The sequence below is a fragment of the Malus sylvestris genome, chromosome 12 (genome assembly GCF_916048215.2).
Source record: "Malus sylvestris chromosome 12, drMalSylv7.2, whole genome shotgun sequence".
Classification (NCBI taxonomy): Eukaryota; Viridiplantae; Streptophyta; class Magnoliopsida; order Rosales; family Rosaceae; genus Malus; species Malus sylvestris.
The window spans coordinates 27378754-27402702 of record NC_062271.1 but is presented as its reverse complement, the minus strand read 5'-3'; the positions used below and the strand labels follow the sequence as shown (position 1 = coordinate 27402702).

The 23949-nt window shown below is 36.9% G+C and overlaps 3 protein-coding genes across 5 annotated transcripts; 2 read left to right on the top strand and 1 right to left on the bottom strand.

Moving 5' to 3' along the window:
* Nucleotides 1-802: 802 nt before the first annotated feature.
* Nucleotides 803-3431, top strand: LOC126594119 (psbP domain-containing protein 1, chloroplastic-like). Of its 2 annotated transcripts, none has more exons than XM_050260336.1 (4): nt 803-980; nt 1501-1674; nt 2573-3010; nt 3079-3431. In XM_050260336.1, exons 1-4 carry the CDS (start codon nt 873-875, stop codon nt 3298-3300), a joined length of 942 nt encoding a protein of 313 aa, XP_050116293.1. In that variant the 5' UTR covers nt 803-872; the 3' UTR covers nt 3301-3431. The 2 variants fall into 2 exon arrangements, with proteins under 2 accessions (XP_050116293.1, XP_050116294.1); XM_050260337.1 differs by having other exon boundaries at nt 805-980; nt 1522-1674.
* Nucleotides 3374-6516, bottom strand: LOC126594113 (AP-3 complex subunit mu-like). 2 transcript variants are annotated; one of them, XM_050260328.1, is made up of 8 exons: nt 6287-6516; nt 6073-6172; nt 5577-5687; nt 5397-5486; nt 4850-5097; nt 4403-4612; nt 4047-4254; nt 3374-3809 (listed from the first exon to the last, which is right to left on the bottom strand). In XM_050260328.1, exons 1-8 carry the CDS (start codon nt 6319-6321, stop codon nt 3564-3566), a joined length of 1248 nt encoding a protein of 415 aa, XP_050116285.1. In that variant the 5' UTR covers nt 6322-6516; the 3' UTR covers nt 3374-3563. The 2 variants fall into 2 exon arrangements, with proteins under 2 accessions (XP_050116285.1, XP_050116286.1); XM_050260329.1 differs by lacking the exon at nt 6287-6516 and having other exon boundaries at nt 6087-6172.
* Nucleotides 6517-6669: 153 nt separating this feature from the next.
* LOC126594114 (chloroplast stem-loop binding protein of 41 kDa b, chloroplastic) lies at nt 6670-9826 on the top strand. The gene is made up of 10 exons (XM_050260330.1): nt 6670-6923; nt 7093-7230; nt 7441-7527; nt 7620-7710; nt 7826-7880; nt 8472-8532; nt 8763-8984; nt 9074-9190; nt 9279-9368; nt 9494-9826. The coding sequence occupies exons 1-10, from the start codon at nt 6810-6812 to the stop codon at nt 9668-9670; spliced, it is 1152 nt and encodes a 383-aa protein (XP_050116287.1). The 5' UTR covers nt 6670-6809; the 3' UTR covers nt 9671-9826.
* Nucleotides 9827-23949: the final 14123 nt, after the last annotated feature.

Below are 23949 nucleotides of genomic sequence, written 5' to 3'. Positions count from 1 at the left end.
TAATTTATCCGACTCTTATTTTAAGATTCGATTTGTGGATGTACTGCTCTCGAGTCATAACATTTTTGCAAGTGTATAGAGACTTCGGACATAAAGAAGGGATAAGTGTTGGTGATGTGTACAATAATCTTTTTGTTTTTTTGTTTTAAAAAAAAAGAATTAGCAAGTAGTTTCGTCACGGCAGTCTATTTATTTGGAGTTGGAAAGACTCATCGAGACATTTCAACGTTCTCCTAACTACCACAGTGTGATTCACTAGCACTAATGAAACGAACTCAAGATGTGTCGTGTAGGATACGGACCTGGAATTCGTCCTCAACCACTAGACTACCACGTGGTAGTTGTGATGTGTCCAATGATTGTTATCCACTAATTTTCAATGTTTTCATATGCCAATTTGCTTTTGTCCAACCCCAAATCCTATACACCACTACTATCATGCCTAGTTTTTTTTCGGCCATATATGTTGAAAATGATTGACATTTCAAACCCGGTATGCACAAGTTTTATTCAAACTCGAGTTTCAAATAGCTGAAAATCGACCAAAGAAAGGAAAGCCTTAATGGTGTATTTCGATGAATGTTTACCAAACAGAAATGATATTCACACACTCATGTATACTTTTAACTTTCAAATTAAATAAAACAAAAGAGAATTAACGGTCTGAAAATAAATGGAGGTGGGTATAATTTCCCTTACCAAAGGGTCAAATGGACTTGGAGATATGGTCCATCCTTTGTTGGCCCGTCTTGGTTATAGGGCCTCAAATTCATATGTGCCCTTTACTTTGATTGATGGATAGGATAGGCTGTGGATATAACCAACAAAAACCAAGAAAAAGAAAGCAGGAGGAAGATAGTGGATAGGGAAACATGGCAAGGTTGGTGGTGGTACAGCAGCAGAGACACCCTTCTCTCTCTCCTCTCCCCTCTTCTCTCTCTCACTTCAATGGCACCAGACTCCACACTCCTCAACTCCAGGTTCTGCTTTCTGCAATTTTTGTTCTACTTTTTGTTCCAAGTTTCACAATGTTGGGAACCTCAATGGAACTGACTTTCATTGTACCTCTACTAGCTTCTGTTGATTTTCCTAGAGCATAGAGTAGAATTGCAGATGTAGATAAGGCCAGTTGGCGGGAGGAGTGTTCCGCCTCGTTGCACCCGAGTTAAAGTTCCCCTCCCTGTAAATTAGAGTAGTTTAGAATATCGCTTTGTCGAAAAAAACATCAAAGTAGAACTAATATGTCATTTCCATAATGTTAAGATTGATGATGATATACCATATGTAGATGGTGAATTTCATGGAACTCCTTCACTTGCAGTCGTAAGTTAGGCTAGTTGGCTAGGATACTTTGCCTTCCCCCTTGCACCCGAACTTGAGTCCCCGTTTATGTAAATCAGAGAAGTTTAGAATATCGTCTCGTAAAACAGTATACTAGCTTTGATCGTTTCCTTCTCTGAGCTTGGACACTACGTGATGTGGCTTTGTTTTTAACATCAGTACATCATCAATCAATTACAGTACAGGAGTAAGGTTTCACAGCCAAAAGGAACATTACATGTTGCAGCATCAAATGCAAAGGAAATTTGTAAAATGGATGGCAGACCGAAGACACCGATTTCCGAGCACTTTCGAGGCGAATCAGACAGGGATTCTGTTGAGATTTCTTCAAAGGTATGCTAGGAGTCACACATTTGTAAATTTGACATGAAATTTCCAAAAACTTCCACAATCGTTGTGTTCTTACTACATATTTTTAATAGAAAAAATTAGTATCCAGTCCCTAGTTTTTACTGTTCATTGACTAACACCTTATTAGTTCTCAAATTTTGATTCAAGTCCCTAGCATTAATGTGATAATGAATTTACATGTTTATTATATAATTTTTTTAATATAAAAATTAGTAATTAATTTAGGGTTTAATACTCACACCTCTATTAAACTTCTAATTAATTTCAATTCAAACATTTCCAAAATAATAAAAAATTAAATTAAATTAAGTTTGTACCTATTAGTTTTTTTTTTTTTATGTATAAAAAGATTCTCAATTTTTTAATCTTAAATGTACCTATTCATATAATTTTTCAATTTTTTTAATCTTAAATGTACCCATTCTCAAATATATCAATTTGTTATATGTAAAATGTACCCTTTTTTAATATAAAATCCTTTCAAATTTTTTAATCCATGTTTAAACTTATATGGGTACATTCTTTTTCGTTGATTTGAGAATGTATCCATGTTTTGGTACAATAACTTTTTTTGTTAATTTTGGTTAATGTACCCATACATATATGTATATATACACACACACACACACAATATAATAGAGAGAATAATTTATATTTTATTATTTTTAATCCCATAATTATGGGTTTTATTTAAAATCTCATTAATATAAACAATTACAAATTTCAATTTTTAATTTTTAATTAAAAAAATATAGTAACTTACATTATTACATTAATATCAGGGACCTCAATCAAAAACTAAAAACTAACAAGGTTTCAATCAAAGAATATTGATAGTTAGGGACCGCATCCAAAGTGTCCCTTTTTAATATATAATCAGACTAAAGATTTTGCAGTTCCTAGGAGGAATGCAATGGCCTTAATCTTGTCAGCTTACATCTTCGCCGGAGACAGTTTTCGGAGTGCTGCATTTGCTCAGCAGTCTCTTGTAGGGTTAAGAGAATACATAGATACTTTTGATGGATATTCGTTCAAGTACCCTAAGAACTGGATCCAAGTGAAAGGCGCCGGAGCAGACATATTCTTCAGAGACCCTTACATTCTCGATGAAAATATCTCCGTCGAGTTTTCATCCCCATCATCTTCCAACTACAAGAGCATCAAAGATCTTGGTCCGCCTCAACTAGCTGGAAAGAAAGTGCTTAAGCAGTACCTGACGGAGTTCATGTCTACCAGACTTGGCGTGAGGCGTGAATCGAAAATCCTTTCCACTTCTTCAAGAGTTGCTGATGATGGGAAGCTTTATTATCAAATTGAGGTCAGTTCCATGCATCTTTAGAAGCTTTATTACCATTAAGAAAGTGTGTTTTGACATGGGTTTTCTAGGTGAACATAAAATCATACGCAAACAACAACGAGCTGGCTGTTATGCCGAAGGATCGATTAGTTCGTTTGGAATGGGACAGGCGGTACCTTTCGGTTCTAGGAGTCGAAAACAACCAGTTATACGAGTTGAGATTACAGACACCGGAAAATGTGTTCGTGGAAGAAGAAAGTGATCTTCGCCGGGTTATGGAGTCCTTCAGAGTGAACACGATTGCTGTTTAGGTACCGTAAGATTGTACAAAATTTTGCATCCAAGGTTCTTATTCCTTTGCTTCAAATGCCAATTGGAGTCTAGTTCTGTAAAACACTCTAATTTTCATTTCTTCAGTAACAGAAAAACCGTTACAAATTCATTTCAGCTAAATCGAAGGCACTCTCAAGACCGAGATGCTATGTTACAAAAACAAATTTACAAATTACAAACTGCAGCACACGACTAATCACATTCGGAGCAATTTTCACAAATAGGGATTCATATCGGTGCATTATGACCTGACTTCAAATTCCCCTCCTCGAGTGAGAGCTCGAAAACCCTTATAAGGTGGTTTTGGTAGATTCTTCAAATCCAGTTTATCTATTTGCAAGCCAGAGAGAGCAACACCCATGATCCTAAAACCCACTTGAAATGTCGGAAAAACATGAAGGCGCTCTAATCCTGTTTCAAGCACTAATGTCCCAGACATTGCAGGGGCTTTGTCCTTAGGAATCTTCCCTATCGTCCATGAACATGTCTACAAAAAACACGAAGAGTTCGCTATATTAAACCCAAAATCCGACCAGGAGAACTACACATTCTCATCCTTTAAAAACTGCAGAAATTGCAACCAGAACAGTGAAGAATAATTGGGAAAAAAAAAAAATACATGAACTACCATTTCATCTACGTACGTATCACAATTGATTATGGAAATTCAAGGCTAGTCATCATTGCCAAGGGTACAAGTGATACGGAAATCCTATGTTCGTACCTTGTTAGCAAGAATGTTCACGGTTCCATAATTCGAATTCAGATGAGCTGATAAAACGCAGGGAGGAAGTTGAAATTGTACAGTTATTGAATCAATCGTCTTTCCAGGATCATTTCGTATTCCAACCAACACACTAACACGACATGTCCCGGCATCTGAGGTTAGCTGGGGCTTTACATAGATTGGAGAGCTCTTCAACTTTCTAACCCTGCATAAAAGAAGCATACAGTTTTTAGAAAATAAAACAAGGACGGAGATACCAAAATACTGCACATAAGTAAGCTTTGAATTTCCCTCAATTTAAGCTTTGAATTTCCCTCAATTTAAGAACTTAGTGTCCCTTTTACACCACTGACCTGTAACTCATCAACTTAAACTGTCCGTCAGGGGGCACAAACGACAGAACTTGATTGGCTTCCCATGGGCGAAATCGAACACATGGATGAAATCTTACATCATCAAGAATAGCAGGGTTTGCAAATGAAATAGTCAAATCAGGGACACCAGAGAGTTGGGAGTTTACTTGAACTTCACCATATATCTCACATTTCACCAGGACCCCATCCCTGAGCAGCAAGCAGAAATCTTTAAGCACAAAACATTAAGATACAATTCATCCAATTATAACTACAAAATCTGCAAATTTAGTAGAGTAATCATCACCATCCATAACTGATAACGTCTTATAAATTTTAGAGCGGTTAAAGGTAAACACCAATTGACTTGTATAACGTGAATTGAGATTTGAATCAAATTCTACGACTCAGAACTTTTAATCTTGAAGAAAAGAATAAAAGATAGACCTGTTTATAATTGCATCCATTTCTTCAACAAGATCAACATAAACTTCATTGTTTGCATATTTCGGGTCTGTTGTTCTCCATGGAATGCAAGATGACGTTGCACCTGGAAGTGTGTCGATCATGTTGGAACTGTTGCCAGTGACTACACTCAACACCTTGTCTACCATATTTGGTGGAGCAATCATCTCTCTCAGAATATTCGGTTCTGTAGTGAGAGGGAAGCCATTGTCAATCATCTCATCCAGAAGCTGCAAACAGCACTAAAGATTTTAGAAAGTTCAATCGAAGCAAAAATGGAAAACACTAGATGATGACTAATTAGCAGCCAGGTCCTAGTCACTAATCAATTACAGTCACGGAGGTAAAATTTGAACTTGTCCATGTTGTTGTTGAGATTTTAGTTCTACGTTACAAGTGGTTTACAAAACAATCACAGATACAAAGGCAAACGATAATCCTCACAACAGATTCTAGAAGAAACGATAATTTAGCAAAACATTCGCTTATCAAATCACAATAAGCAGCAAAAGTATAATCAAGACAATACCTCATATACAATGACAAAGTTATCTTTAATCAAGTCTTCATTCAAGCTGCCAAGATAATCCGTCAGGACATCAGCTACCCTGCACAGAAACTACAAGTCAAACGGTTAAAGTTCAATCTTGTTCAACGCATACAAAAATCAAATCATAAAATCTAACACACATTCAGCAATGATATTCACCTCGATGCCCATCAAGGGCGGCATTTCAACTTGGGTACAAGCTAAAAATGTTATCCCCTCGCGAAGAACTTGGAAAAGATAGTGCGTTGGTGAAGCAATTACCGGTTGCAGCTAATAACAAAATCACACATAGGGTGTAAGAAATGGATTGACAAGCACACAACCAACTACATATCAACTTAAATGTATGCATAAATAAAGTGAAAAGGGAGGGAACCATAAGTTATATACATACACAACTAAAAACTGAAAAGGAACAACAACATACAAGATAATAAGCCCAATTTGAAAGATTCATGAAAACCAGATGAAGGTAACAGATACAAATTCTTTTTATTCGGGTGATATTCTACTTTAAACTAATCTAAACTACAGGAGGAAGATTCAAACTCGGGGTGCATAGAGAGCACGTCCGGTCTTCTCTAGCCAACGTGACTACGCTCATGCCTAAAAATATACAATTTGGCAAAAAAACATAAAAACTTTTAGTAGCTACCTTGGGAGAATCACCTTGAGAAATTGTATGCTCCCAGAACCATGTGCATATCGAACGGTCCACACGCTGCCCAGTAAGCTGTTTCTCCAGCATCACCTCACTGAAAAATCCCATAATTTAGCAACAAAAAATTGAAATTTGCTTTTACCCTAAAATTCGTCAATTAAATTTTCAGATCAAATGGGAAAAAAATTTCAATGATTTGGTGACTTACCCAGAATCCGATAGCAGAAATATGCACTGCAACATCTCTCTCTCTGTGTAAATAAATTTCAAATACACAAAAGCAAAATCGAAAGTTCGAAGCTTTTCTTCTTCGTATTCTTCATCTTCTCAGCGTTCAGATTTTGGAGTTTTTGCAGAGCACAAAAAAGCCCAAAACCCAAAACTTGACCCAACTCAAAAGCCCAAACCCAACTCACAAATGGGCATTTGGCGCCTTAAGGCGCGAAAGTTTTGACCTTTACGGCGTCGTGTTGGGGAGGTTGAGCGTGGTGGAATGGGAGGCCGAGGAGTGACTGGAGTGTGGATATGGGCAAAACGAAAAGGAGTGGTGGTGGGTCATACCCTCTTATCCTGTGACCGAACGTTCGACTCAGCGAACGCCAAGAGAAAGTGGAAGAAGACGACGACGGCATGAAATATTTCGAGAATTTCAGAAAACCCAACACTCAGAGAGAGAGAGAGAGAGGAAGAAGAAGAAGATTGGATATAGAGTTGTAGAATAGAAGAGAGAAATGGCAAGGTTGGTGGCTGTGCAACCGCAGCAGAGAAACCCATCTTTCTCTCTCCTCCCTCCTTCCTCTCTCTCTGACTTCAATGGCACCAAACTCCTCCACTCCCAACTCCAGGTCCTCTCTTTCTCTCTCAAATATGCATTCTTATGATGCTTTTCTTTGATGGGTAGAATCTAAGTTTCCTTTTTGTTGAATCAATTCGACCCATTTGCCGGAAAGTTTATGTTTTTACTTGCATTTCGTTGTTTTCAACTTAGAAGTTGTCATGTGTTAATTGTTGCAGTGTAAAAGAAGGGCATCGCAGCCAAGAGGAGGGGCATTGCAAGTTTCAGCATCGAGTGCAAAGAAGATTCTTATAATGGGAGGAACCCGATTCATCGGCGTCTTCTTGTCAAGACTCCTTGTTAAAGAGGGTCATCAGGTATCCTCCTTCTCTTTCTAAATTTCCAAGTTCTCGACTTTTTCATCATTCCCCTACTATGATTTTGCTTTCGTCAGTATAAGTTGTGTAACTGTCGCACCGTGGATTTAGTAAGAACGTGTGAATTAGTAGTGTCACGTTGCAATGCGACAGTTACACTTTTTTCTTTTGATACATTGATAAGTTATGACATTGAGTTTACTTTGGCAGGTGACTCTGTTTACCAGAGGAAAAGCACCCATTACTCAGCAGTTGCCAGGAGAATCCGATGCGGATTACACAGATTTCGCTTCAAAGGTATATGATAGTGTCGTTAAGGCTTTGAAAGTCCATTATTTACTTCTAATGCTTTCTCAGATTTTCATTTTCTAGTGATCGTGTTTTGCTAGATTTTGCACTTGAAAGGAGACAGAAGGGACTATGACTTTGTGAAATCCAGTCTTTCAGCTGAAGGCTATGACGTTGTTTACGATATAAATGGTGCGCATAGTCTTTACATTTAGCCTCTGCAATTTGAATTTGCCGCACTAGAATAAAGTTCCTGTTTACTATAGCTTACAGTTCTGCTTCATAATCCGTACTTGGAAATTTTCAGGACGAGAGGCAGAAGAAGTTGTGCCGATAATTGAGGGACTACCGAAGTTAGAACAGTAAGAACAGCCTACTGATGAATTTGCTTATCTTCTTAGTAAAGCAACTGAAATTATTTCTCCTTTATCAGCCTATCAGGTCATTTTCTCCTGGATATGGTTTGAGATTAGGAGTGTTCGAAGTAGAAGTAAACAAAACAATACTATCATAAGACATCTGATCTAAATACTTTAGAATATGGCAGATTTTAAAATTCGTCTTTCTGTTATAAAATCAAGTACCTTTGACTGCAGCTTGCCATTTTATTATCCCAGACGATAATAAACCTGGTTTTCGTTAAATATGTTGTGAATGAGGAAAAGCAGCTGACGTTATTCAGGTGTACAGAAGACCAATGGTAATACCGTAGTAGAGATGTGATTGTGAGTAAAAATGGAAGCAAAGAATCAATCATGACCTGGAATGATCAACTTGTATGGTGCGAGCCGATGCTTATAGTTCGTTTGAAAACATTCTAAGACTTAATCGAACACTAACATGGTAGACCTAATGTTTGATGCAAAAATGAATTAAAATTGCACTTATTTCCAATTTTCCACATTATATAGTGGAAATTTTTGGAAGGTCTAAGAATTCCGCTGAATTCTCAGGTACATATACTGCTCTTCAGCCGGTGTCTATCTCAAATCTGATCAGCTACCTCACTTTGAGGTATGTTTGATGTTACAAATGGCTTACTTTTCATTCTTTTGGTCCTACTCTTGTACTGTGATTCAAATCACTCTTGTCATGGCATTGTGGAAATTCGAGCTTAACTCCTAACTTGTTTATTACCAAAAAAAAACTCCTAACTTGTTTTTCCTCTAATTACCTTTTTTATCCTTTCTATTTCATTCTACTTGTCTTTCCATAATTCTAAACTTGACGAATCCTGGTGGTAGATCGATGCAGTTGATCCAAAGAGCAGGCACAAGGGAAAGCTCGAGACAGAGAGCTTGCTCGAATCAAAGGGTGTTAACTGGACTTCAATAAGGCCAGTCTACATCTATGGACCATTGAACTATAACCCTGTTGAAGAGTGGTTCTTCCACCGGTTGAAAGCTGGCCGCCCAATCCCAGTTCCGAACTCAGGGATACAAATTACACAGCTTGGTCATGTCAAGGTTAGTGAAGTGTCAGTCATAATGTACTTATTTAGATTTCTATATTGCAGCATATAAGGGCAATTTTTTTATGTGAATTCGTTTTGCAGGACTTAGCGACTGCCTTCATTAAGGTTCTTGGTAACGAAAAGGCCAGCAAACAAGTATTCAACATCTCGGGAGACAAATATGTAACCTTTGACGGACTAGCAAAAGCATGCGCAAAGGTAATTGCTTGCTGATAAGTTCCTAGATAGACAAATATTCATAATCTTCTCAAACTAGAGTTTATCATATGTTTTCACTTTTTGTTAGGCTGCTGGTTTTCCTGAGCCTGAGATCATTCATTACAACCCCAAAGAGTTCGATTTTGGCAAGAAGAAGGCCTTTCCATTCCGTGACCAGGTAAATATGGTCTTAGAGACGTTTTAAGAATTCAACGAGAAGCTAAAGAAAACTTATGCTCTTACTTTCATGAGGCCGGAACCTGATTAACCAACTTCAATTGTGTTTCTTTTCATTTGATGCAGCATTTCTTTGCATCGATCGACAAAGCAAAGAGCGTGCTCGGATGGAAACCCGAATATGACCTGGTGGAAGGTCTTGCGGACTCGTACAACCTAGACTTTGGGAGAGGAACATTCAGGAAAGCAGCTGATTTCTCAACAGATGACATCATTCTTGGCAAAAGTCTTGTCCTCAGCTAAATCTCCAGACTCTCTTTGCTTTGATTTGTATCCTCCATTTTTATTAATTATTTCAGGATCAAGAGGAAATCAAATTAATTTTTTCTGTGATGTTGCTGTTTCATATTCAAATGTATTTAATTAGAAGATAAATGAATATATTTCGTTGGTATTTTAGTCCAGTGTCCAAAAACATGTTATTTGAAAATTAAACTCTGCGACTAATCTTACGTTTAATTTGTTCCAATTGGGGTAAGGACATTAATATATTTCTCTGTGCAAAAGAAATTCAACAATCAAAGATGAACAAGTTCAAGCAAATCAAACAGTCAGATTCAACAACGATATTGAAACAAAAGTAAAGGCTGCAAGAAGAAACAAACTTACATGTCACGGCTATATGTTTCCTTCTCTCTAATCTCGAATCCTCAATCTCTTTCTTCAATAGAACAAAAATGAAAATGCCAAGATTCTTCCACACTCAGCCCACATATTCTTTCTGTGCAACATGCAAATATGGGCAGTCTTGTAGAAATATATTGGGCTATTTTGGGTGTGAAAGTATTTTCAATTTTGAGCCCACCTAAGTCCCTAAACCACAATCCAACGATCGACTTGATTGCCAAAGCCTTTTTTTATTTTGTATTTTAGACTTTGGTCAGTCACCCACAAAAAAAAAAAAAAAAAAAACGAATCCTGAACTTATCATGCTCTGAACTTCAATTTTTTGATGCATTGCTGATGTGAAAAGAGTGTAATATGCTTGATGTTGACTTTTTTGATGTATCATGTCTTGGTCTAGTCAATACATGCAACATTGTCTTCATACATAGTCAGTGAAACACAATGATGGATGAGAAACAGCAAGTACTTCGAATATGCTAAGAAGAGCCCTGAACCATATTTCCTATGTGTGGCGTAGTGAGGTGTGATGAGCTTTGGAACTATTTGAAGATTTTGCAACTAAGGTCTATTTCGAGGAACGCAATATCCCTAATGGTAAAGATATAACTATTTGGAAATGTGCCTTGTGCAAGTTTGATAAGTAACATTCGTCAACATAACAAACAAGACATGCATCATTCAGAGGATTAGGGGGTTGGATCCGCTCGTGATGCGTATGGATAAGCTTAAATCTGTAGAACCTTTAGGGTAGCGAAAATACGTCATTAATGCCAATTCAATGGTTGCGTGTAAGCACAATGTTGTATCTTCTCAAAAGATCAACAGTGAATGAGATATCATGTCCAATACAATAAGTTAAGTAAAACAAAGCTTAAAGTTGAACTTAGATATGACACTGCTGAAGGTAGCGGTTCGTAGTGTCATGACTCACAGAATTCCAATGAGATTCATCATACAGGGCGGGTTTTGCGGTAAGGGTCCAAAATTCCAATGAGATTCAACCAGAATCTCATGAAACGGTTATAAATTTGAATGGAAACTCACTCGTGGGTCGGCAGAGTTGAGTATCACCTCAGGAATGATGTCCACATATATAGGAGGTGTGTGGTGTTCCGGAATCGACGACGTAGCCGTCGGAGGTACCACAGCCTACTGCTGCTCGAGATTTGCCAAGCCAGAGAGGCGTCAGCCTTGATCTGGGGAAGAAGACAAATCGTAAACGACATGTCGTTAGTAGAAAAGGCATGGTTTGGACATGGCTTGGCACATGGATGGCTGGTGGGGATCGAACAACTACAAACTGTGACTCGCGCGGCTCGGTTCAGCACGGCTTCAGACTGCGGCTCGGACGCTATTTAGAGTTTTTTTTTTTTTATTGTTTTCTTTTCTTATTCACACAAATGCGATTCATCACAATTATATCAATGGTAATATAATATAATTGCGAACAATAATTTAAGTATAATATTAATTAGAAAATTGAAAATTAGAATTTATGCTTGATGGTGAATGTTGCATGCAATCAAGCTAAAAAAAATATCGACAATCTAGACCTTGTTTTAGAAGAACCTGGATTGCGATGATGAATCTTGTGAACAGGCTTGTAGCAAGAAAAAAAACCTTCAGTTCCTTAGCGCAGCAACAAGAGTGTGCTGATAACGTGTTGTGACCTGTTTTACCGAATGGAGAGAGGATTTGGCAGAGAGAGAAGAAGGCTTGAGGAATTATATGTCTTATTCTTGATGTTTTATGCATTTATTTATAGTCAACATGATAGGTTTACTTGCCTTGCAAGTAATACAATTATAAAGGGACATGATCTTTGATTATCCTAAATACAATCTATTAATGATTTTCATAATTACACGTGCTAGAATTTATGTCATAACAAAATCTTATTTATATTCGTAATTAAAGGTGTATTTGTAATCTTTTATAATAAAATGAAACAATCTGATAACATAACATAAATGAAGTCTTTAAAAGAGCATGACTCTACACAAAGCAGATGTTTGTTTTTTTAAGTACAACAATATATTTTACACTAAGGTGAGAGGGAAGTTCGGCTAAATCACAAAATGGGCAACCTAATTTGGTGTTGAATTCGTTATTCATGAGATTCGAACCTAAAACCTTTCACTTGCAAGTGAAGAGAAATATCACTAGACCGTAGTGAAAAAAAAATCATAAATTCCATCCTATCCTAACGAAGAAACGTATAGTCTTTACACACCATTGCAAATCAATTCCTACAAGGAATCCGGTCAAACTCCTGCAAGGAAAAATGATGTATCCTTACAAATTGGAAAAAACCAGTTCAAAAGCCTGAGTTTCATTGATGGTTACCTTAAAAGAAACAAGATGCTTATCTGAATAAAAGTTCGTAGTCAATGTCATTGAGGAATATAACTTGGATATCTCTCTTTTTAAAAAGCCAAAGTCAGTGTCAATATCCTTTTTGAATCATTTCGTTTTTTGCTTTTTTTTTTAACCTTTTGTGACAATGATAGAATGGCGATACATAGGGGAATGCAAGTTAAATATAAAAAATAAAAAATTATGGTGTCGTTTGATAATCATTTTTTATTTTTATTTTTTGCTTTTGGTGCTTCATATATGAGTTACCTATTAAATAATGGGTGAACAAGTATGGTGTGAGGGAAGGGAAGAAATAAAGAATAATGAATGAAGACGAAAACTGCTGGAAAAGTTAATAAGTTAGTTTTTGGTTTATTATTTGGTAAGGGGATTTTAGTAATTGTGTTTTAGGGTTTTCTTGTAGGATAAGTCGATAACGATTTGGGTTCTTACCTAATATGATTAATGTTAGTTCTCTATAAATTAGGTGTTTTGAAACACATCATGTAAGTTTAACAAGATGTAATCTCTTCAGATAATGTGGTTTTTTTTGGCAATTTTGGTGTGTTTCTTTGTCTTCAGTTAATAAAGGAGCATTGCGTAATCCATTTGTTCATATATTTTATGCACTATGATTTTCAACTCGGTATTAAAGCATTCAAAAAGGCCAAAAAAAAAAAAGTTATTAGAAAGCCGGCCTCCCTCATCATTGCCTGCCCCACTCCCTCCTCCTTCCCCTTCATTCATTGGGTTGGAGGAATTCACAGGGTGCCGGCCCGTTATACATTCCATGAAATAACCTTTCTTTGTATGACTTCTTTTTTGTCTCATGTCGAATGGGGAGATCAATCCTAGAAGCGAGCGCTTCTAGCCCCTTTTTATCTTATGCACGAATAAATTGCGAAAGCTAACATGAAGATTCGATTCAGACTTCATAGAGTCAGTACTAATGTTGTCTATGCGCAGGGCCATCCCCCACTCTCGTCCCGGGGAGCTAACGGCTCATGTATATGAAGTTGGTTTTACATTTATAGGATTTTTCATTTGTTCCTTAATTCTTTCCCTCTCTCCCGTCATGCATCATCCATCAATTTCTTCGTATACCTTCTCATATTTCAAGCATAAAAAGTAAAAATTAAAAGCAAAAAGCAAAAAACAAAAAAATGTTATCATTTAATTTTTTAAGAACTAGAGGAAGGAAAGGAAGAAGAAAGTCATGCTCCCTTTCGGTATACTTTATTAGCTTTGTTTACATGATATTAACACTCTTATCTCCTTTTTCATGCTCTAGCCTCTAGCCTTAATAAAAAAACCTTTCATTGTGTTTTAGGTCTTAAAAAAAAATCTTCGTATTTGCATTTTACCAATTGATTTTATAATAAATAGCCTAACTTATATTTACCGAAAGACCTAGACTTAGAAGACTTCCAGGAACCACACACACACAAGAAAAACAGAAATAAAAGTCCGAAAATTCACACTTTGGGTTGCTTTCTCCAGTTCACACTTTGGATTGCTTTTTCCAATTCACACTTTGGTGTAACAATCTCGTACTATGATTATGACAATAAAAAATGTACCGTTAAAATAATTTACTCTTTTTTTTAGCGAACTAGCATAGTAACTACAAACCATTCTAAAAATCACAAGAAATTAACAGACCTTACCAATTAATTTTAAGGTGAAACTTCAACTCAAATTGTTGGACAGGGATGTAGACAATGACTGAGCTAGCAGGCTAGCTATCTTTAGGGGGCCAAGTTAATCATGTGTTTTTTTTATGATCCACCACTTTCGGCATGTTTATAAGAGGAGTAACAAGTTAATTATGATGTTTAAGTAAGGGCAAATTAAATAAGCAACCCAACCAGCTATACTTTTGGAAGCCTCCAACTGAAATTATGGTATATAGAAGCTGCACTTTTGTTTGTCATCTTTGGTTTTTTGCATAGAAGCTGCACTTTTGGTTTGGTTCCTCTGTGGTCCATTTTGTTTGTTAGTATATATTAACCTCCTTGCAAGCTATCTTTTGATTTCTTTTTGTATGAGAAATAATAATCACGCACAATTTTTAGTCTCTTAGACAATTCTTTCTAATTATGATGTTGTTTTCTTTTTGAATCGAATTAGTCTATCTAATAGTCATAAGTCTAGATGGGAGTGTGAGAAGTTTAAAAAAAATGTGTGAAAACAGCCTTTTTTGTATTTGTTTGTGAGGAAGAATTTGAATTTTGTTTTTGGCACGCCTGAGTGTCAGTAGATTTGAATTTATGAGAACTTAACACTCTTTTGTATTTGTTATTAGAATTTCTTCGTAGTCTCCAAATTAGACTTGTGCAAACCTAAACCAGTATATACTAAATCATTACATCTATTATTTGTGATAGCTTGAATTTTCTGTCTTTTGTAATCTTCGAACGCTTTCACACTACAATTAGGTAATAATATATAAAGGATTTACGTACCATGATATACTGTTGTGTACCAACAATGGATGCCTGGCCCGAAGGTACGTACTCTTTTTCTACGTACTCTCCAACCTTAATTTCTATATATTTTTCATTTCTCCTGTGTTTTTTAATCACACATTTTGCTTTGTCGTTTTAGTATTTAGATCTGGACGCTCTAAATTACCAATGACATTTTTTACTAAAATGCTAAAAGAATAGTAAAACCTCAACTATTTCATAACGTACGTCAGAGCAAATTTTCCCACAAATTCATTAGTTGCATGTGTGACAAGGGCCTCAAGTCACTGTGCCAAACCCTAGTTTTAACTTCTTCCGTGGATGATTAGAAACTTCCCTCCTCCTTGCCCATGTGCATCTGGTCCCGTGCACTTCGTTAATAGAGAGTGTTGACTGTTGAGAATGGATCATGTTGATGGGAGATGAAACTTTGCATGAACTTATAAATGAGTTGGGCTAATCTCTATTGCAAACTGATTAGCCTAGACTCACATGATATATTACTGAAAGACCTAGACTCAGAAGCCTCTGAAAGACCTAGACTTAGAAGCCTTCCAGGAACCACACACAAGAAAAACAGAAAGAAAAATTCCGAAAATTCTCACTTTGGATTGCTTTTTCCAATTTGCACTTTGGAATGCTTTTTGCCAATTGACACTTTGGATTGCTTTTTTCCAATTCACACTTTGGATTGCTTTTTCCTACATAATATAAACGACTATGAAGTTACCCAAGATGATGAACAAAGGTAAAAATATGGCCACTGGTGCCGGCTGCCTAATTCTGAAGCCAACAAGTAGTCATCATCATCACAAGCAACCTTCTGAGGATGCTAAATTGAGCATCAACTACCATTACAGCAAAAGCCCGACGTCCTCCTCGACAAGCGCCAAATGTTGCACCAGAACTGCCGAGCTGCCCAAGAGTACTAAAAAGCAGAGTGGTAGCAAGACAAAGAAAGGCAAAAGCTGCAACGCCTTCAGGATTGTTGGGAATACTATTACGGGTAACAAATCCGACAAGGTAGGTATCTTTGGGTTTGGCAACACTAAGTACGTCTGCAAAGGTCCGAAGACGGAGAAACGAGACAAGTCCTGTGGGGAAACCGACTACAAGTCTTCCAGTGACGACGAAGAGTGAACTGATTGAGGCTGTACGTGGTTGTAGGGTATGGCCTGATGTTTTTATGCATGTTGCGTATCTTGTGTAATTTGATGTGAAAAATAAAATGTTATCATGGCCAGGAGACTTTAATTTAGAGTTTTAATTCAATGCGCGATAGTTCTAAGATATTGGAAGTGATGTACTGGACGTGATAGAAGTGAGTGATGTACTTGACGTGATGGAAGTGAGTGATGTATTGAACTTTTTAGTTTCAACTATTTGTATAATTCATCATAAGAAACCAAGTACAAGGGAGAAGCTCTTATAGAGAGCTTGAGAGTGACTTAAAGGCTAAAAAGACAAAGCCTAATAATAGGCCATATAAAGAACCAAAAAGAATAAGCTAGCTAATGTGTAGCAAATGTATAATTACAAGTTTCAAGTGAGACATAAGACCATGAATTAAGGAGCGAATTAAGGAACAAAGGAAAAGTGAGGAACAAAGGAAAAGTGGTAGTACATCACTTCCATCACGTCAAGTACATCACTCACTTCCATCACGTCAAGTACATCACTCACTTCCATCATGTCCAGTACATCACTTCCAATACTCCCCTTCAAGATGGATCAAGAGGGTTAATTGATCCAAGCTTGCACAACAACCGTTGAAATTGGGTAGAGTCTAGAGCTTTCGTGAAGAGATCAGCAAGTTGATCATGGCTTCTAGTGTATACAGTGTTGATGACATTGGATTGAACTTGTGTACGAATGTAATGACAATCAACTTCAATGTGCTTCGTCCTTTCATGAAATACCAGATTAGAAGCAATATGCATTGCGGCCTGGTTGTCATAAAACAACGACATTGGTTCCTTGCTGGTGAAGCCAAGATCAAATAGAAGACTCTTCAACCATATAAGTTCACAAGCTGCTGCTGCCATGGCCCTATATTCAGCTTCAGCACTGGATCTTGCAACCACGGTTTGTTTCTTACTCTTCCAAGTGATCAGATTACCTCCAACAAAAGTACAAAAACCTGTGGTGGATTTTCGATCAAGGGCATTACCAACCCAATTAGCATCAATGTAGGCCATGATGTGAGTGGACCCATTTTTCTTCATGAGTATGCCTCTACCGACCGAACCTTTGAGATATCTAAGTATTCTCTTGACAATCTCCTAATGAACCGATGTAGGAGAGTGCATAAACTGGCTGACAAGGCTCACTGAGTAAGCAATGTCAGGTTGAGTAATCGTGAGGTAAATAATTTTTCCAACCATTCGCTGATAAAAACCAGGATTGGAGAGAGGCTCACCTTTAGCATCCAACTGAAGTTTGCTAACAAGGGGAGTGTGAGCAGGTTTACACTCAAGCATGTGTGCTTCATCAAGAAGATCAACTACATACTTTCTTTGATTTAAGAATAACCCCTTGGAAGAAGTGGCCATCTCAATGCCAAGAAAGTATTTCAAGACTCCCAAGTCTTTAATGGCAAATTGTTGGTGTATGGAGCACTTAAAAGCATTGATTTCATTCACATTGTCCCCTGTAATTATAAGATCATCAACATATATAAGCACAACGAGCTTGCCTAGGACACCACTGCGAACAAATAAGAAGGAGTCAACATGACTTCTTTTGAACCCTGCAACTTCAAGAACTGAGCTCAGTTTGGAATACCAAGCTCGATGGGATTGTTTGAGTCCATATATAGCCTTATGGAGCTTGCAAACTTTGTTAGGTTCACCTTCTCCTAGGTGTCCAGGAGGTAGCTTCATGTACACATCTTCTTCAAGATCACCATGGAGGAAAGCATTTTTTACATCCATTTGAAATAAGGGCCACTCGTGATTAACTGCCATTGATAGCAACACCTTCATTGTGTTCATTTTGGCAACCGAGGCAAAAGTCTCTTTGTAATCAATACCGTAGGTTTGTATGAAACCATGGGCTACCAATTGAGCCTTGTGTCTCTCAATGGTACCATTGGAATTGAATTTTGTCTTGTATATCCATACTTCCTACAACCTTCTTGCCTTTGGGAAGATCAACCACACTCCAAGTTTGATTTTCATCCAATGCTTTGAGCTCTTCATGCATGGCTTTTTGCCACACAGGTGTACACACGGCTTCTTGAAAACTTCTTGGCTCAAGATTGTTTGACAATTGGTTTAGAAATAATGCATGGGAGGCTGACAATTTTTGGTAAGTAATAGCTTCAGAGATAGGGTACCTTGCAGAGTACGTAACGTACTCTTGTAACCTTAACGGAGGATGTCGATCTCGAGTAGGGTTCCTTCTTGGTGCTACTACTGATTGTGGAGTTGCAGCTTGTGGTTGTGGTGTTGGAGCACTGGGTACTTCCTCACTGACCACTTCATCAATGTTGGAATTAATGATAGGGTTTGGGGGGTTTGCTTGAATTTTTCCAGGAGTAGGCAGTGGAAAGGTGTCCATTAAACTCTTCCCCTGAGGATTATTCTTAGAATCCTTATGAAAGAAATGAGTGACTTCATCAAACCGAATATCTCTAGAGACAACAAGCTCCCAAGTGTATGAGTTATAACATTTGTATCCCTTTTGAGAACTAGAGTACCCCATAAATGCACATTTCACAGCTCTAGGTTCTAGTTTATCACGATGAGTAGCTTGGATGTGGACATAACAAGTACATCCAAAGATCCTGAGATGAGTCAAATCGATAGTTTTTCCTTTCATGACTTCAAAAGGTGACTTAGCATTCAACACACGAGTTAGAAGTCTGTTAATGATGTAGGTTGCAGTGAGAAGTGCTTGGGACTAGAATCTCTTGGGAACTTGCATCTAAAACATAAGGGGCCTTGTTTTCTCCAACAAATCCCTATTTTTTCGCTCGGCTACACCGTTTTGTTGTGGTGTACCGACACAACTAGTTTGATTCAAGATGCCATGATTGCTCAAGTAATTGGACATGTTATTGGATGTATACTCGGTGCCATTATCTGACCTTAAAGTATATAATTTAGAGGCGAATTGAATGGTTATTAGTTTGTGAAAGTCTTTGAAAGCTTAAAAAAAAATCACCTTTAAACTTTAAAAGATACAACCAGGTAGCCATAGAATAATCATCAATAAAAGTGACATAATACTTGTATCCATCAAATGACTCAACACGAGAAGGTCCCCAAATATCTGAGTGAACAACTTCAAAAAGCTTACTGGTTCTAGACTGAGAGGATACAAAAGGCAACCTAGTGGATTTTGACATTTGATAGATCTCGCACTCATGTGTGCTTTTACAAAAATTTGGAAATAACTTAGACGTCACTGGTTCTGAGGGATGAGCGAGACGTTGGTGCCAAAGTTGGTACTCCTGGGCATGACTTAGGTTGGCAATGGGATCCTTAACAAGATTGAACTTCTTTGAGAGGTAGTATAGACCATTTAAGAAGAACCCTTCACCAATCTTCTTCTGAGTGACTTGATCCTAAAACACAACATTATGAGGAGAAAATATGGCAAGGCAGTCCAAAGTGTGTGTGATTTTTCCTATGGACAAAAGCTGGAATGGAAATGAAGGTACGTAAAGTGCAGTGGACTCTACATCATTACCCATCAACCTAATTTTTTCTTTTCCTAGAACATGTTCCCCTTTACCATTTGCTACAAATACATGAGTAGGATTAGATAATTTTTGAAACTCATGTAGACAAGATGTTTTATTAGTTATATGATCAGTGGCACCTGAGTCTACAATCTAAAAATCATGTGTGAGATATGCATTGAGAGCAGTGGAGAGTTCACTGATAATACCTGGGATATTGTCGTGTGTTGTGGTATCTAAACCTTCCAAGAAGTTAGCGAATTTTCCAAGCATGGCAGTGGAGTTTTCAATGATCATCTTTTCATTCTTAGTGGTCCCGTTCTTTCTTTGAAGAAAGGTAGCAAATTCATTAATCAAGGAAATCAGATTTGAAGTGAAGTTTGCCATCTCATCAGCTGAACACTTAGTTGCACAGAGGGCTTTTAAAGCAAACCATTTCCCATCTTTGATCATTTTCCCTTCCTTGTCAAACTTAGGTTTTAACTTAGAATGTAAGATCCAACATTTTTCCCTTAGGTGCCCATTAGTGTTGCAATATGTGCACTTCCAGTCAGCCTTCTTCCCATTAAAAACTTTTTCACCAGAGATTTTGTGGTTGCTAGGTTGCTAGTGAAAACCTTAGCCTCAGAGCTAGACTTGTGCTCAATATGCATTACCTTTCTTCGAGTTTCTTCCCTTTGAACTGCATGACACACACTAATGAATGATGGTAATTTTGGAGTCATTAGCAAATGACTACGAAGATCTTCATACTCAGCTCCCAAGCTTGCCAACAGTTGAAACACTTTATCTTTATCAGCCCTCTTCAAAAGCACAGCGGATTCGGTTGTGTGTGGATGGTATAGATCAAGCTCATTCCATATAAATTTCATGCTTCCAAGGTGCTGAACGAAGGATTGGTCACCTTGCTTTAGGCCAGCAATACTCTTCTTCAGTTCAAATACACGGGCAAAATTGTTTTGGCTGCCATACATTTCCTTGACAGCTTTCCAGAGTAGGTGTGAAGATCATGAATAGCTGAAGAGCTCTGACAACTTGGGCTCCATCGAGTTGAGTATCCAAGACATTACGAGCTGATCATTTGAATGCCATGCATCAAAAGAGAGTGAGGTGGATTTTGGAGGCTTGATGGTTCCATTTACGTACCCTAGCTTCGATCTTCCTCCTAGGGCAAGAGAGATGGCTCGGGACCAAGGCAAATAATTGAACTCGTTCAACAATACTGAGCATAGTCGTTGGTTTGGATTGATCTCACCGTGTATCATGTTGGTTGGTGTTGAGGTTGAGGAACTTGTATCCTTAGAACCGAATGGATTGTCTTCTGCCATCTCAACAAATGATGAACAGAAGGAAAAATGAAACCAAAGAAAAACAACAGAGACATGACCCTATGGTTCTTGCTCTGATACCATATTGAACTTTTTAGTTTCAACTATTTGTATAATTCATCATAAGAAACCAAGTACAAGGGAGAAGCTCTTATAGAGAGCTTGAGAGTGACTTAAAGGCTAAAAAGACAAAGCCTAATAATAGGCCATATAAAGAACCAAAAAAAATAAGCTAGCTAACGTGCAGCAAATGTATAATTACAAGTTTCAAGGGAGATATAAGACCATGAATTAAGGAGCAAATTAAGAAACGAAGGAAAAGTGGCGGTACATCACTTCCATCACGTCAAGTACATTACTCACTTTCATCACATCAAGTACATCACTCACTTCCATCACATCCAATACATCACTTCCAATATAAGAGTTATCAAATTAGAGAGTGGAGATGTGTAGTATACAAAGTAGTTATTACTATCATATTATCTGTGAGGTTCCAAAAATTGTATTATTTCCAGATACTAGTTACCGTCGCATAGTGCGAATCTCTATTATGATCTTCGCTTTTGCACTAAAAAATGTTAGGAAAAAAACATTTATATATTGTACCACCACTTTAACAAAGATGAGATCTACTTATATTGGTAGGTTATACATCTATTAGAACAGATGGTACAATGTCGTACAGATAAATGTTTTATCCTTGACATTGCTCATTTTGAAATACTCGCTACAGTCTGGAAGTTTACAGCTATATGTGATCGATCAAAGGATTGACTAAATTAGATTCAAAATTGTAAAGATTTCATGCCACGAAAAAATTAATTGTAGTAGTTTTAAGTCCGTATGAGGAATATTTAAGTGTAATACCCTTAATATTTTAAACAAACAATATTATATACACAAGGGGAGGGGGGTAGGGTTAGCCTCACAATGGGCTAGCAATAATGTGGTTCAAATTTGTTTTTGGCAATAATCAAACCTAAGACCTCTCACTCACAAATGAAGAAGAATACCACTAGACCATAGTACTTAATTTTATGAAAATGGTCATTTACGCATGTATATAACTGTGTCGGAGTTTTTTTATAGGGCACTACAAGACATCAATTTATCCACCACAATAATTTTACCACGGACTTTATAAGCTAGTTATAAAAAGTACAAATTTACCACAAGTATAATAAGCATGTGGTGAATAACATTTTTTACCACGAACAAATCTTAGTCCGTTATAAATTAAAAGTGAATGACCATGTGCAAAGTTCCACGTTGTTAATATAATAGGCCACCACAGGCAAAGCTCGTGGTCATTATTATTAGTATCCACATCGTAATTAAAATAAAATTGGAGGGACACCAAAATGTTTCAAAATTTCAAACATATATCCAATTTGGAATTTTCACAGCACTACTCAAAATCTGTAAATATTAGTTGAAAAAAAATCTGTAAATATTATTAATGAAACACTACTTATCAACTAAAATCCCATAAAATTACGGTTATAACTCTCTACAAATAACAAATAAAAATATAAATGATAAAACCCCGGATAAACATGTCAAACACTAAAAAGTGAAAAACACAAATTAAGGGGGGTGTATTCAATTAGGATTTTGAGAGAGTCTCAGAGAGTTTAAATCTATGGAATTTGAGAGAGTTTGAGAGAAAAAAAAAAAAAGAATTCCCAAAGATTTTGAGTGAATTAATTATAACTTCCAGAGAACTCACATGAATTATGAGAGAATTCTTTACATGAGGTTAGAGAATTGCAGAGAATTTGATCAACAATTTCCTTCCCTTTACAAGCCAAAATCAGTTTCATCTTACTAATACCAAATCGCAATACCAAGTTCAAATGCAATGTTTTCAAGTAGCTATCAAAGTGAAATTAAACATTGGCATCCAAAATCTTGAAAGTTAAGGCTTACAAAATAAACTAGCTATCAAAGTTTTTCAAACACAAATTGCATACTCCAATCCGTAAAAACAATTAATTATATTTCTCATCTTTGAATGCTATCACTCATAGCATCTGTCCACATATTTGTAGCTATGCCAGCTCTCCATGCATTAGTAATCTGTCGTTGTTGCTCTTGAGTTTGATTACCTAGTTCATCATCATTTTCTTCATCTTCAGATTCATCATCTTCTTGTTCGATTGGAAATTCATCAGAACGGCACTCTTTGCGAAGAAAGTTGTGCAACCCTGCACAAGCTAACACTAACTTTGCTTGTGTTTTAATTGGAAATGGAGGTGCGGACTTGAAAATTGTAAATTGAGATTTAAATACACCAAATATCCTATCCACTACGTTTCTCAAGGAAGCATGTCGAAGATTGAACAACTCATTCGCATTTACGGGATCACGATCGTTACCAGCAAAATCTTGGAGATGATATCGAACACCTTGAAACGGAGCTAAAATTTGACGACGATTTGCAAATCCACAATCCACTAGAAAAAAATTTACCTAAAAATAAAACACATAAAGTTATTATTTATGGTACGTCCTAGTGTAAATAAATCAATGAATGAATACAAACCTTCTGGCACTTTTAAGTCCGTTCCTCCTTGATACAACATCATGTAACAGTTTGGAGTCATGAGCTAAACCCTCCCATCCGCTAAGAATATATATGAATTCCAAATCAAAGTTACAAGTAGCTAATACATTTTGTGATTATTTTACCATGACGATCAAGATAGCTAGCTACTTCAGGTCCTGATACCATTGCTGGTATATGTGTTCCATCAATAGCTCCAACACAATCCTAAAATAATTATAAGAGTTAATACATAGCTAACAATATGTTCATGAAAGTAAAAAAGACTCTTGAGAAGGGAAAATATGAGGAGGTACCGTGGCATATTATTAACCCTAAAGCTTCTGGAGAAGTGAAAGTAAAAAAGATTGGGACAACAGATTGTTATTAATAGGTTTCACGGTGAAGTTACATTTTTCCCTTCATTTGAAAACCCTATTAAGAAGATGGCTAGTTATGCAAGGAACCCTATTAATAATATGTCAACTTCACCGTGAAGAAATCGT